Here is a 12,524-nt window from a genome sequence, read left to right on the forward strand (position 1 = left end):
TTGCATGGTATTATATGTATGAAAAAGTAAGTTTTGTTAATACCTTATGTATTACTCAATATGTCTTACAGGCTTATGGGCAATCTTTCTTGCAGCCAGATATAAATCTGTTTAAACAAAATTTAGTATCTCTTGAAACTTTAAACAATAAGTGGAAACTATATCAAAAGGTATGTGTTTTTTTGTTTGTTTTGTTGCCAAGCTGTGTATTTTAATTATTTTGATCCTTTAAAGAATGAAAATGAAGGTACTTTTCATTCATTTTTTTCCCTTCACATCTTGTTAAAATATTATTTTGTTAACTATAGAAAGGGAAATAATGCTTAAATATTGTTAACACTTTATGTGCAGGAATATTATAAATGTTAATAGTGTTGTGAGCTACTGATACTTGAAAATCCCTGTAATGACTATGCCAGATGGACAAGAAATTGGCATTTTGTGGAAATAAATCATAGTATATACATTACAATTAACAGCTATAAATAGCTCAAGAAGAAAAACAGAGATAAAGCAAATTCTCTTATGTGCAGTAGCAAAAAAATGCTATTCACTTTATGTGAAAGAACGTTATAAATGCTAGTGTTGTGAGCTGCAGGTTCTCGAAGATCTCTGTAATAACCATGTTAGATAAACAAAAAGAATTTGGCATTTTATTTAAATAAATTATAGTACATACGGCACAGTAAACAGCTATAAATAGTTTAAGGAGAAAAAAGAGATAAAGCAAATTCTTTGTAACGTGTAAAGATTGTTACAAATCGACAAAATCACATATGCCGCGAAATATAAAGCTTAATGCAGTTACCTGACTCTGAATTGAATCATTGAAATGAGTCATAGCTCTAAATGCAGCTGCATTTATAGAATTTCTCTACACTTTTGGAAGCTTCGAGATAGGTAACTCTTCAGGAATATTTTTTTTATAAACTTCTAGAATGCTCTCAAATTGGCTAAAATGTTTCCAAATACTGCTGATTAAATGATAAAAACTGTCACCAAGGCCTGAGCATTCTGCTCTCATCTCAAGTTCTCATTTAACTACTTTTAAAATTCAAAATTGCAAGATTTAGAGCATAATGCACAAAATAAACACTTGTAAATGTAACAAGTACAAATTTGATATTAAATTAAACTGTAATACAAGTAAAATTACAACACACTTGTTTAATGAAATACATCAAATAAATTATTGAAAACAATAGAAAACACTATAATAATTATAATAATATGTAAAAAAAAGAAAAAAGAAAAAAAAAAAATCAAATAAATGCAAATGTGCATAGCCAGTCAAAAAAGGACGGGGGGGGGAGACTGTTCAGTGTCTCTCATTCTACTGGGCTGATTGATGAAATTCAGCATGTGTTTTTCATGTCTCATTCAAAAGTGCAACTTAGGATATATATAGTATTATTTTAACATATATATTATTGTTATAACTTATGTATTTAGGTAAAAAATCTTGAGTTTTTTTAAATGACGTAATAATATTTTCCCATATTTTGATCCTACAATTCAAGTTATGCCTAAGTACCAAGTTTTCTAAAATCTGGCAAGAAATTTAGAGAAATTTAAAAATTTAACTTGTCACACTCTTTTTAGCTTGCGCCAAGAATAATTCATCTGGTGAAATTCTTAATTTATGGTAACCTATTTCTCTTTCATTGTGCAGGAATGAAAAAAAAAGTGCTTTATTTAATTTTTTCAATTAATTTTCTTTATATTACAATTTTTAATCATAGTTGTTATTCTTAGATAAATTTTTCCTTTTTAGTATTTCATTTTAATTGAGTTGCATGGCTGAATTATATTTCTTCAAGTAATTATTATAATATTCATTCAAATAATTATTATTCATTCTAACTGTTAACTGTTATTTTAAGTATATCCATTAATATAAATTTTCAAGAATTTGATTTTATTCATTTGAATTGTATTTCTTTCAAAAGCATACTTTGTGGCTGGACTATGATGCTTTTAAAACTGTATGTATTGAAAGAAAAATACAATAAAGCACAGTTAATGCATCTTTAAATGGGTTGCTCAGAAAATATATATAAATGAGAAAGATATATAAGCAACATTTTAATTCAGAACGAGTTGCATACATTGCTTTATATGAGTTCATCATCCTACATTTAGTTTCATAAAATATCATTAATTTAAAATATTATTATTTTAGTCAAATATTTTATTTTTAAATTAGCAAGAATTAAATAAGCATAAGATTTAAAAAATTATATTTAATTAAAAAAAAGTACTAAATTTTTTGCTTCCCCCTCCTTAATGCCTTCTGATACTTTTTCAGGCATTCTGTAAATGCATTAAAAATCATCCACCTTTTTTTTTTTTTTTTTTAAACTATATAATTTTTTAAAAAAATTTTTTCAAAACATCTTGGTATTTCTGAAATTCATATTAAGTGAAGGTATTGCCCTCCATTTCATCAATATTTGGTTAGAGTAAAATAGAGAAGTGACTTTTACCATAATACTGAACATTTTTGAAGGATAAGCATTTTGAAAGCATGAGTTGAAAGGAAAGACTGGTTTCATCAATAGAGAAAATGCCTTAAGATGATGTCTTTAAATAAATAGTTTGTTTCATCATGAGGCATACATTCATTCATGGAGGACAATGTATTATGGCATCAATGAAAGCAGTTAACGATACTTTTTTTAATTGCTGTGTGACATTTTTTTAAAAATCTGGTAATCTAAAACTTCTTCATTTAGTACTTTGGTTTATGGTTTGAATTCACAACACCTTGTTTCATTCATGGCACTAATGAGTCACACAAAGATAGATTACTTTTCAACAGCTCTGTAGTCATTGATGCACACTATTCTTTCTGCTCTTCAGTGAAAGGCTGTTTATTAGTTTCCTAGTCCTCAAATCATTCCATAAAATCCCTACTCCTTTTCATCAATGAACACATATACAATGATGTGGCAATCCACATGTAGCTTGTTCCTTCTGCACACTATGTTGTCATCAGTATGGGTTGTTAATTACCATCCGTAGCAAAGCTTATCTTCCTTCAATTCTTTACTGTTCATAAAGGTATTTAATGTTCAAATATTGTGATCTTGATAATGGTGGATGACATCTGTTGAATCAGGTTCTGAGTCTCTGTCATTGTGTTTCCTAGCTTCACACACTTGATTTTTGTATCCATGATCTATCATCACTAAGAACACACTACTGCTGCAAGAAAGACATTTGTGTTTCTCTGTGCTGCCCTGTTAACTGATGGATTCTTGCAGAAACATTCTCAAGGTCGGAGAAAGGCTGCAATCAACCATACTAAACATACTGTCAAACTGATTTTTAATTAAGTTTATTTCCATTCATGGTTTCTGTTTTGAATCTTATTTTAAATATGACATTTGTGCATGAAAAACTATGGTATTTCACTGCAGTGTGTTTTTATGAATAGTTTGTATTCAACTTTTAATCACTAATATTATTTAATTTTTATATTTTGATATGCATTTAATAAATTTTTTTCTTTTCTTTTTAGGGTTACTTTAAAAATGTTATGCTATTCCAGTTTTTAAATGTTCTATTTCAAACATTAATTCACAAATCTCATAATTTATTACAAGAAGAAATAGTGAATACAATTTATAACATGGCATCAGTAGAATTCAGTACCTTCTACTCAAATTTTTTACCTCAGTTTCTGACAAGTATGGACAGTTTAGATTCAAATCAGAAAACTGTTTTACTAAGGAATTTTAAACATGACATGGTAAGTTTCTTCACAATGTATGGTATAATAACATGTAATGTTGTTAATAGTTAATTTGAAAATTCTTGACCATTCTATGAGTAAAATAATATATATGGAAAAGAAAGCTGTACAAATTTCAAATAATTTAATGGTTATGGATGTTAAATTCTGTATCGAATGATGGCTTTCTAGTTATTATACATGAAAATTGGCTTTTGTTACGCATGAAAATTTCTGCCAGATTCTGATCAGTCTGATTCGAGTTAGATGCACACTGGAAGAAAAGGAAAATGAAAGGATCAGTTTGGAATTATTATCAAGAGAATATCACCTAATGATGACATTTTGTGGAACACTGAAATTTCAGGGCCAAGCCAATAATGCTCGAACGGTTAATTTATATTTTAAATTATATGATGCAATTTTTTCGACGTCTACAGTATTTTTACTTTTTTAAAACAAAACTGAAAAATGACTGCTTCCTTATTATTATGACCCATTATTTAAATGGTGTCAAGATTGTTGCCAGATTTTAATTAAGAAAAGTGAATAACTAGACATTATAAGCATGTTTACTTTTTGCATGCAATTTGTATCTAGCTTATTTTCACTATTGGTTTTAATATGGTATTGAAAAAAATAAGAATTCTCATAGCAAACATTCTTATTTCTTTTATATCATTTCTAGCTGCTATATTCCATGTTTACTTTCAATATAGCATTAAAAGAATTTTTTTCTTTCCAAGGACTTCTGCTATGTAATTCTTAAACTTTATGCCTATTATCCCTCTTATTAATTGGCAGCATTGTTGACATTTCTACTCGGAGGTTTTGTTAAGATGGGTGGAAGATAAATGACTGGAGTTAGGACTGCCATCCATTTGTTTTGGTTTAGTAGATTATGGCAAAGCACACTAAGGAAAGGAAGGGATGCCTTTGTGCAAGTTTTTCTAAAGTAAATCGTCTTGTATTGTATGCACATTACACATGGGGAAAACCAAGAAAGTGCCCATGCCTCGAATTGAACCCAGGTCAGAACTACCAGCGTTCAGCAATTTTACTGCTCAGCTGCTGCCAGCATTTGGAGAGGGTTTGCAACATGTGTTGACACCATATAAATAAAGTGGGCCATCATAATAAAGAAGTACTAAAAAATATTTTTGACATCTGATAACATATTAGAATTTAATGAATTTTTTTAAATAACTTTTTTTTTTTATTTATGTAAGTGTAGAGCAATCAGAATGTCTTAGTTACTAAAGGTATACATTATTTAAAAAGAAAATGGATTAATAAATCTGAAATGCTTTTTATGCATATGAGCATTTTCCTTTTACAGATAATTTTAATGATATGGTGCACTGGAAGTTTTATAATATGGATATTGTAAAATTTTATTCCCTATAAACAGTGCCTTCCATAATCAGTTGTTCACTTTCTCATTTCATTTTATGGGAGGATTAGATATTTGGATTACAACAAAGCACGCGAGAACTATCTGCCTTAAGAAAGAGACCCCTTTCTAGAGGACTTTTTAGGGAAAACTGGCTAGCATTTACATTATACATGGGAAAAAAACTATGAAAACCTCTATGCAATTATTCTCTTTGCCAGGATTTGAACTGCAATTGAGTTACCTAAATTCAGTGATCTTAACACTCAACCACTATTGAGTCTTTTATGAAAGATCCAGATTTTGAGAAATTGTGTAAAGTGAGAAACTTGTTTAGTTGAAAGTTATCTTTCTCTTCTTCTAGATGGTACTGTTCAATGATGCATGAAGTTGTTCATGCATCATTGAACAAACAGATCAGCCAATCTATTCATTTTAGCTTACTAGGATGCAGTTGCTTGGCTGAGATCTGGATACCTTCCCACTTCTAATTGAATAAATTTTCTCTTGAAGAAATTTGGAGTGTCTAATTTCCAGAAGGTCTTTGGTAGTTACAATTGTCATAGGCCTTTTGCAATATTCTCACCATTTAGGACCTTCTGTCTAGGATTATTCATGTTGCTGGCTAAAGAGGGCTTGCAGTTCTTCAGTGGTAGTATAATATTAAGAAATGTGTTCCTCCTTTCCTCTGCTTGTTGCTCTTGTTTATGCATTGGCTATTTTTTGTCAAAGCAAAATAAATTTTGCTCAGCATTTGTGCACTGTTTGTAATATGAGACTTATTAAATTATGCAAAATATCACTGTTCAAATTATAGTTAATTTTATCATTTTTAATATTTTATAATAAATTTATTACTTATAATTAATTTCAATTATCTTTTCAGGATCTGCATTCTTTTTCAGAAAATGTGCATAGATTTGTTAGTGATCTGAGATATTACTGCCTTTGTACAAATTCATCTCTTTAAAAATGCAACAAGTATACAGTTGCATAATATATATGCAAAATGAAAATATTACAAATTTATGTACAGTTCACTTTTTATACTTTGATATGAAATTTTGAGAAGTAATATAACTTTTGAATTTCATGCTTCATCATATTATCATCACCATCATGCTGGATGTATATTTGAATGGGTTCATCTCATAATCTTTTCTGACATACTAATTAGTTTTCGATGTGAATTTTTTTTATTTATTTTATAAAATTAAATCTTATAATAGAAGTGATTTTTTTAACAAAATATATAATTTATATTTCAACTTATATAATTCTGTTTCTAATATTTTTATAACTTACAAGGAAATCCCAAAGACTGTCATTATGAATCTTTTTGGAATGATCAAACATGTGAACAAAACAGCAGATGCAAAATATAGCATTTTACAATCACTTGAAACCCTGAAAATACAGCATATAAAGTAGTATGCACACATATAATATTTGCAGTCATGGATTGGTTAACATAACACGAGGTTTGAGGCATTCTGTTGTGAATAAATCCCATGTTATGCAGCTTCTAGAATTCAGTGTACATAAGCACCCCCAGCTTATTAAAATCACTTCCATTCCAAACATATTTGAACGTATGAAGTGGCAATTTGTAAATTGAGACAACAATTTTAAATATGTCTAGTAAGACAATAGCTAACAATCAATCTAAGAATTAAAAATTAATACTAAAATTAAAATCTTACCACAATTTTGGGAGTTATTTATTTATATTTTTACAGCAATGTATTTATAATTACATACCTGATGAAATTTTAAATTTTTTGAGGGACTGATCAATCCATGTTTATTGCATATTATTCATCAAATTTTTTAGTTGCATTTTCAAGTTCATAAAACTGCTAGTAGCTTTTCTGATCACCATCTTTGCAGTGTTTTTCTAGTTTTGATTGAGGTTAGAATGTCATCAATGTCACTGTCAGTTTTCATAGCTGTTTTTAACATTTTGTACTATATTAATAGTCAATTTTTTCACATTATCTCAATATTATCATCAATTGCTACATATACTAAAAATAAATCTTCATAATTTCAGCCAGTGTTCTCTAAAACTGGCCATAGCTTGTAATTCCTCTAAATAAAAGCTGTATATTTTAAAGCATTTTTTAATTGTGTTTTGGCATTTTGCCCACCATGGATTGGCTGCAACATGCATGATGCTGACTTACTTACCTCCTTCAAAGTCTTCTTGCATTATCACATAATAGTTTTGTTTATCACTTTATTGAATGGATTCCTTTTTTAATCACATTTAAAATCTTTTATATTATCTTGGTTTAAAGACTGAATGAAGCTGTATCTTCAAGAAGAAAAATTGATGTAATGGTTCTCAACACAAAATCAGATGGACCTGTATTATCCTGAGCTTGTATTTAAATACTAGGTAACAGTTATTTAAATACAAGCTATTTTTTCATTTTTCAGTTCACTGTACCATTTCAAAAGAAAATCAATAAAAATGCTACTATTTATCCACTTATTCTGGTTGCTGCAGTAAGTTGGGGGTAAACTGACTCTTTCAAACAACAAAGCTTACCATTTTTGCCCAAACAAAGTTTGTATCGACTTTAACCAATGTTGTCTTAAACATTGGTTAAATTGCACATTAATAAATGAAATAATCTGGTCTTTCAGTTTCTTAAAACTAGCTGTTGCTTCATTTTTAGACACCAATATGTGTTCTGGTAATTCTCAGTTAAACAAACCAGTGTATTATAAATTTCATATAGCTTTTATTCAGTCATCTACTGCATGATAATCTGCCTCTTGCTTCTCACCTTGAAGTTTTCTGAGAACTTCCTATGAACATAATGTGTGTATATCAATAGGAAGATTTTGAATGTGGAATCCCTTAAAAAATGAGATGTATAGGTTGTATATCTACTGCCTGTAGCATCAGGAATTCAAGAAGGAACACTCGTTATTTTACAGTGCCTTTGGAGGATTGCTTTCATTAATTTTTTAAGATAAGAAAATTCCTCTCTAGCTCTATTCCAGTCCAATCCAAAAAGTTTTTCAAACAGCATTTGAAAGGTACAGTGACTGACAGGGATCCAAGTACACTCGCCAAAATGATTTTATTGAAGCACTGCATACCTAAACAATAAATAAGCTATGATTCTTAATAAATTAAATAGATGAACTACAAAGAGCTTCAGTATATACCAACAGGATACTCTGCTACTGAAGAATCATTCTATTGTTAATCTGAGTTTTATAAGCAACAGGTGCGAGTTTAATAAACACCTGATTTTCTATTGATTAGTATATATTTGTTATGGTTTTTGAGAATTTGAATATAATAAGGAAATCATTTTATTAAGTCACTGGTACTGTATATGCTAATGAATTCATACCACTTTATGTTCTACAGCACCATCTCTCTTATGTGTGATAATTTGCCACACTTAATTCAGCCTTTTTTTTTCATTGCTTTCATGGAATAAACAACTTCCATATAAAGTGCTTGTCAGTGTATGTTGGAACCATTTCATATGCTAAGATACTTCTACACCACTGCTATTATATTTCTACCATAACATGAGGATTACAAGCTATTTGGTTAATTGCACATCATACATATTACTCCCAAACATTTAATTTTTAGCACGTAAGCATGCCAGCACTCTGTGTCATACTAATAAAGCAATAGTCACTGCTATGTTACACATACCAAGAGTGTGACTTATCACAAAACAATATCACAGTTTACAGCTACATTATGTTTGCCAGTCAATGACTGCAAATATTGTGGGTACACATCATGTCGTACTGCGTGTTCTGGGAGTTGCAGGCAACTGTGAAATGCCATATTTTGCACCTGTTAATTTTGTTCTCATGGCTGATAGTTCCTGAACATTTTATAGTGATTGTCTGAGTTTTCTTACTACTCAGAACTAGGATTCATTTTTATTTGCACAGCATGTTAGTTTTTCACTGACAAAAGCATTTACTCACAGTTTTCATCACATAAGTATGTTTCCAAACTCATGAATGTATGTGATACTAAGAACTCAGTGATTGAGCATTTATATTTTTTTATCTTCAACTTGTCTGAATTTATTACATCAATAATTTCAATAATTACATAATATTTCATACCTTCCAGCCAGTATGTTAAAATAATATATTATATCTTTTATGTATGGTATTGCTCAGTTTGTTTAAATATATTCACATTTAAAATTATTTAAATGCATGAATATTATGTCACTACTTATATATTTTCACAATCTGAAACATTTCTAAGGGAATCAATTTGAAAAAACAGAATTCTTTAATAACACTGACTTTATGTAAATGCTGCAGTAATTACTCTTAGGGAACTAAGAGGATTAATTCATAAGTTTTATTGCACACATATTTTAACTTCAAAAATAATTTCAGTTAACTTTTAGGGAAACTAGGTTTTTATTATTAGTATAATTAATAACAAATGTTTTTCTGAAAAAGAAAGTATTTTGAAAAACCATGGAAAATTTGTATATTTTTCTTAAAAAAACTAAGTGTTGTATAATGTTTAAATCTTTCATTTTAGAATTATGTGCATTTTATTCTAGCTGTATATAAAATGCCATACATAATCTGCAATCTTTAACCCAGTTTCAAATAAATTTTCACTTTGGTTGTATGAAATAAAGCACATTCCTCATTACTTTTAAGTAAAAGTAATTTTATATTTTCAAGTTAAAAATGAGTAAATTAATGTCTGTACAGATTTTTAAAAATTTATTCCATGAGGAAACTTTGTAGTAAACATTCTGCTTTCTGTTTATTACATTTTGCCTTCAATTTCAAATTAAAAAAATCATATGTGCATATTTGTATGATTTTTAATTTGACCATGTTTCGCGTACAACAGGCATAGACAAGACTACAATCTGTTACAACAGAATAGGCAAAGTTATTTTCTCCCACTTTGCCTCATAACTACAATAATGGCAAGCGGTCAAGTTTCCCGGTTGATCCTCCCCCCCCCATTTCATTTCTGTTTAACATGTTTCACGTTGTGAAAAGACCATGAACGATAGCCACTTGATTTATACTTTTAAATGAAGTGAGGGGGGGGGAAGTACTGTGCGATGACCACACATGTTAAGATTGCAAATGAAGCAGGGTTAGATAATGCCTATTTTAAAGTAATGAACTATAATACAAAACAATATAAAAACATATTAACTATTCAAATACACTATTTTTTTCCTTTTTGTGGATTGCATTTATTTTTTGGCATATTGATTGAAAAATATAAGTTTTTAAGAACAAATGAACAGAAACATGGTAAAGTAGTTGGCAAACAAACATTGTAGGACCAAATGTGAGATTTTGTCAATTTCTGAGTTAAGTTCCTTATATGTATCTAAATATATCTAATGTAAATACTGTCAAGTGTTGAAACACTGTATTTGCTGTTTTTCAAATAAAAAGTTAATTTTGTATTTTTTTTTTTTTTTTTTTTTTTTTTTTTTTTTTTTTAGTTTCATTACTTTTATCAGCATTACAAAAAATGTTATCTGTATCTTTGGGAAATGTAAGAAATTTTAAGCACTCATGACTCTGAACTTGCTGTAAGAATAGCTTTGAAACAATTTCTCAACTCTCATACTTCCTCCACATAAATTCAGCAAGACAGGTCACCAAATAACATATTTTGCAAAAGTTTTTGAATGTCTCTGATATGAACTTCATGCAGAAAAGCTCTCTTCTCATTCTGCAGCTATGTTTCTAAATATGAACCATCCTGCGATGGTTTTCTTATGTAAAAAGACCTTCCTTGCAATTCTAATTAGTTTTTTGCAAAGGTTTGCAAAGGTTGACTAATGCACAACATCTAAACAACAATTGAAATACTTAGTAACACCACTACATTTTACAATGAATATTTTTCATTACTCAAAAGAAACCATTTTATGTGAGATTTTGGCCTGTTTAAGACAGAGCAGTTTCCCAGCGTCTGGTCTTATTTCATTTAGTAAATAAAACCTAAAAATAAATTAAAAAATTTCGTTTCTGCCAAAAGTTAACAAGTGTTGTATTTTTGTATCTCTGAGTTTGATTATAGGAAATTTCTATCAATTGTTCTTTTTCTTCATGAGATAAAATTTCAGGTATATTTGAACAAGATGGATTTCTAATGCATTTTTCTTTTTCATAATCCTTGGGAAAATACATGTTGAAATTATTTATCAATTAAAAACAATGATTTTTAATGTCTGTTGTTAGTTCTTTTATTTTCGGTCAGAAAATTTTCTGAAAGTGGTAAAAAGCTTAAAATATTATTATACAATTCTTTGATTATTAGCTCGAGTTTTTTTTTATTATAGCAGTTATTTTTTTCTCTAATTAACACTTTGGCCTTGTACTTCTAACTTTAATTCATTTACCTTTCCAAACATAGCAACTTAATATGCTAAATGCACCAACCATAATTCACTAAATATTTTTGTAATTCAAATTTTGAATTGCAGAGGAAAATGGGAATTTCTGACTGACGTTCATTTAAATTTTTGCATCTGGATAACCACCTTACGTTGGAATGTAACAACAGCGTTTCATTTTCATGCCCATCTCCTGGCATAAAATCATAAATACTCTTGAATTTAAAGCTCAGGTTTTAATAAAATTAACAATTTTCACAGTTTGATTCAAACCGATTTTCAGGGTTTTGTTTTGTCTACTAAAGCTTCAGGATGAATGGGGGAGTGAGTAAATTTAATTTCAGGTGAGACTATCTTGATTTAGAAATAACACCAAAATGTTTTCCTGTTAAAGCCAGAATCCGCCACTGCACTTATTCCAAGGAATATCATTCTCAGACATAAAATTGCCAATTACTTTGAAAATTTCATCTGCAGTTGCTCTATCATGAAGAGATTCACAAAATATGGCAAGATAAGAAGAAGATAAACAAATTGCCCAATGGCAATTTATCTTCTTCGAAATGTACGTAAAACTAGTAACTGAACAAAGTTCATTACATCAGTACTTTCATCCAGTTTCAATGTGAAATACTCAGTGTGTTTTTATTTTTTGATAAGTATCTCTTTTATGGAATTTGGCATTTCGTGAATTCGTTGATTTACTGTATCATTTGATAACAGAATATCAAGTTCATTAACTGCTTTTTTGTTGAATAATGTTAAAACAATATCTTTAGCTGCTAGTAATATAAGGTTTTCTCCAATAGTGCGAGTCTGTCTAGTCTTAGACTTACTATTTCCAAAGCTAGTTACTTGAAGTAACAAAACCTTTCATTACTCGTTTACTATTTTTTAATTCTGATTATTTCCTCTTAAAGTGTTCTTCAGATTTATCCTTTAAATCGGCATGCTTAAATTTAAGATGTCTTAAGAAACAATGGTTTCATACTTTTGATTG

General features: G+C 29.1%; 1 protein-coding gene across 2 annotated transcripts in view; it reads left to right on the plus strand.

Annotated features, from left to right (window-relative positions):
- Positions 1-10,585, plus strand: part of ebo (exportin ellipsoid body open) — a 119,102-nt gene extending 108,517 nt beyond the window's left edge. For both annotated transcript variants that reach the window (XM_085821020.1, XM_085821021.1), the window contains exons 23-25: positions 72-170; positions 3,524-3,754; positions 6,016-10,585. In XM_085821020.1, the coding sequence (XP_085677146.1) occupies positions 72-170; positions 3,524-3,754; positions 6,016-6,099 (414 nt within the window). In that variant the 3' untranslated portion in view covers positions 6,100-10,585. The remainder of the gene's footprint in view (positions 1-71; positions 171-3,523; positions 3,755-6,015) is intronic.
- The last annotated feature ends 1,939 nt before the right edge of the window (positions 10,586-12,524 follow it).

This window comes from Stegodyphus dumicola, chromosome 7 (genome assembly GCF_044657685.1).
Source record: "Stegodyphus dumicola isolate Sdum_Otavi_A_Nest chromosome 7, ASM4465768v1".
NCBI classification, from domain to species: domain Eukaryota; kingdom Metazoa; phylum Arthropoda; class Arachnida; order Araneae; family Eresidae; genus Stegodyphus; species Stegodyphus dumicola.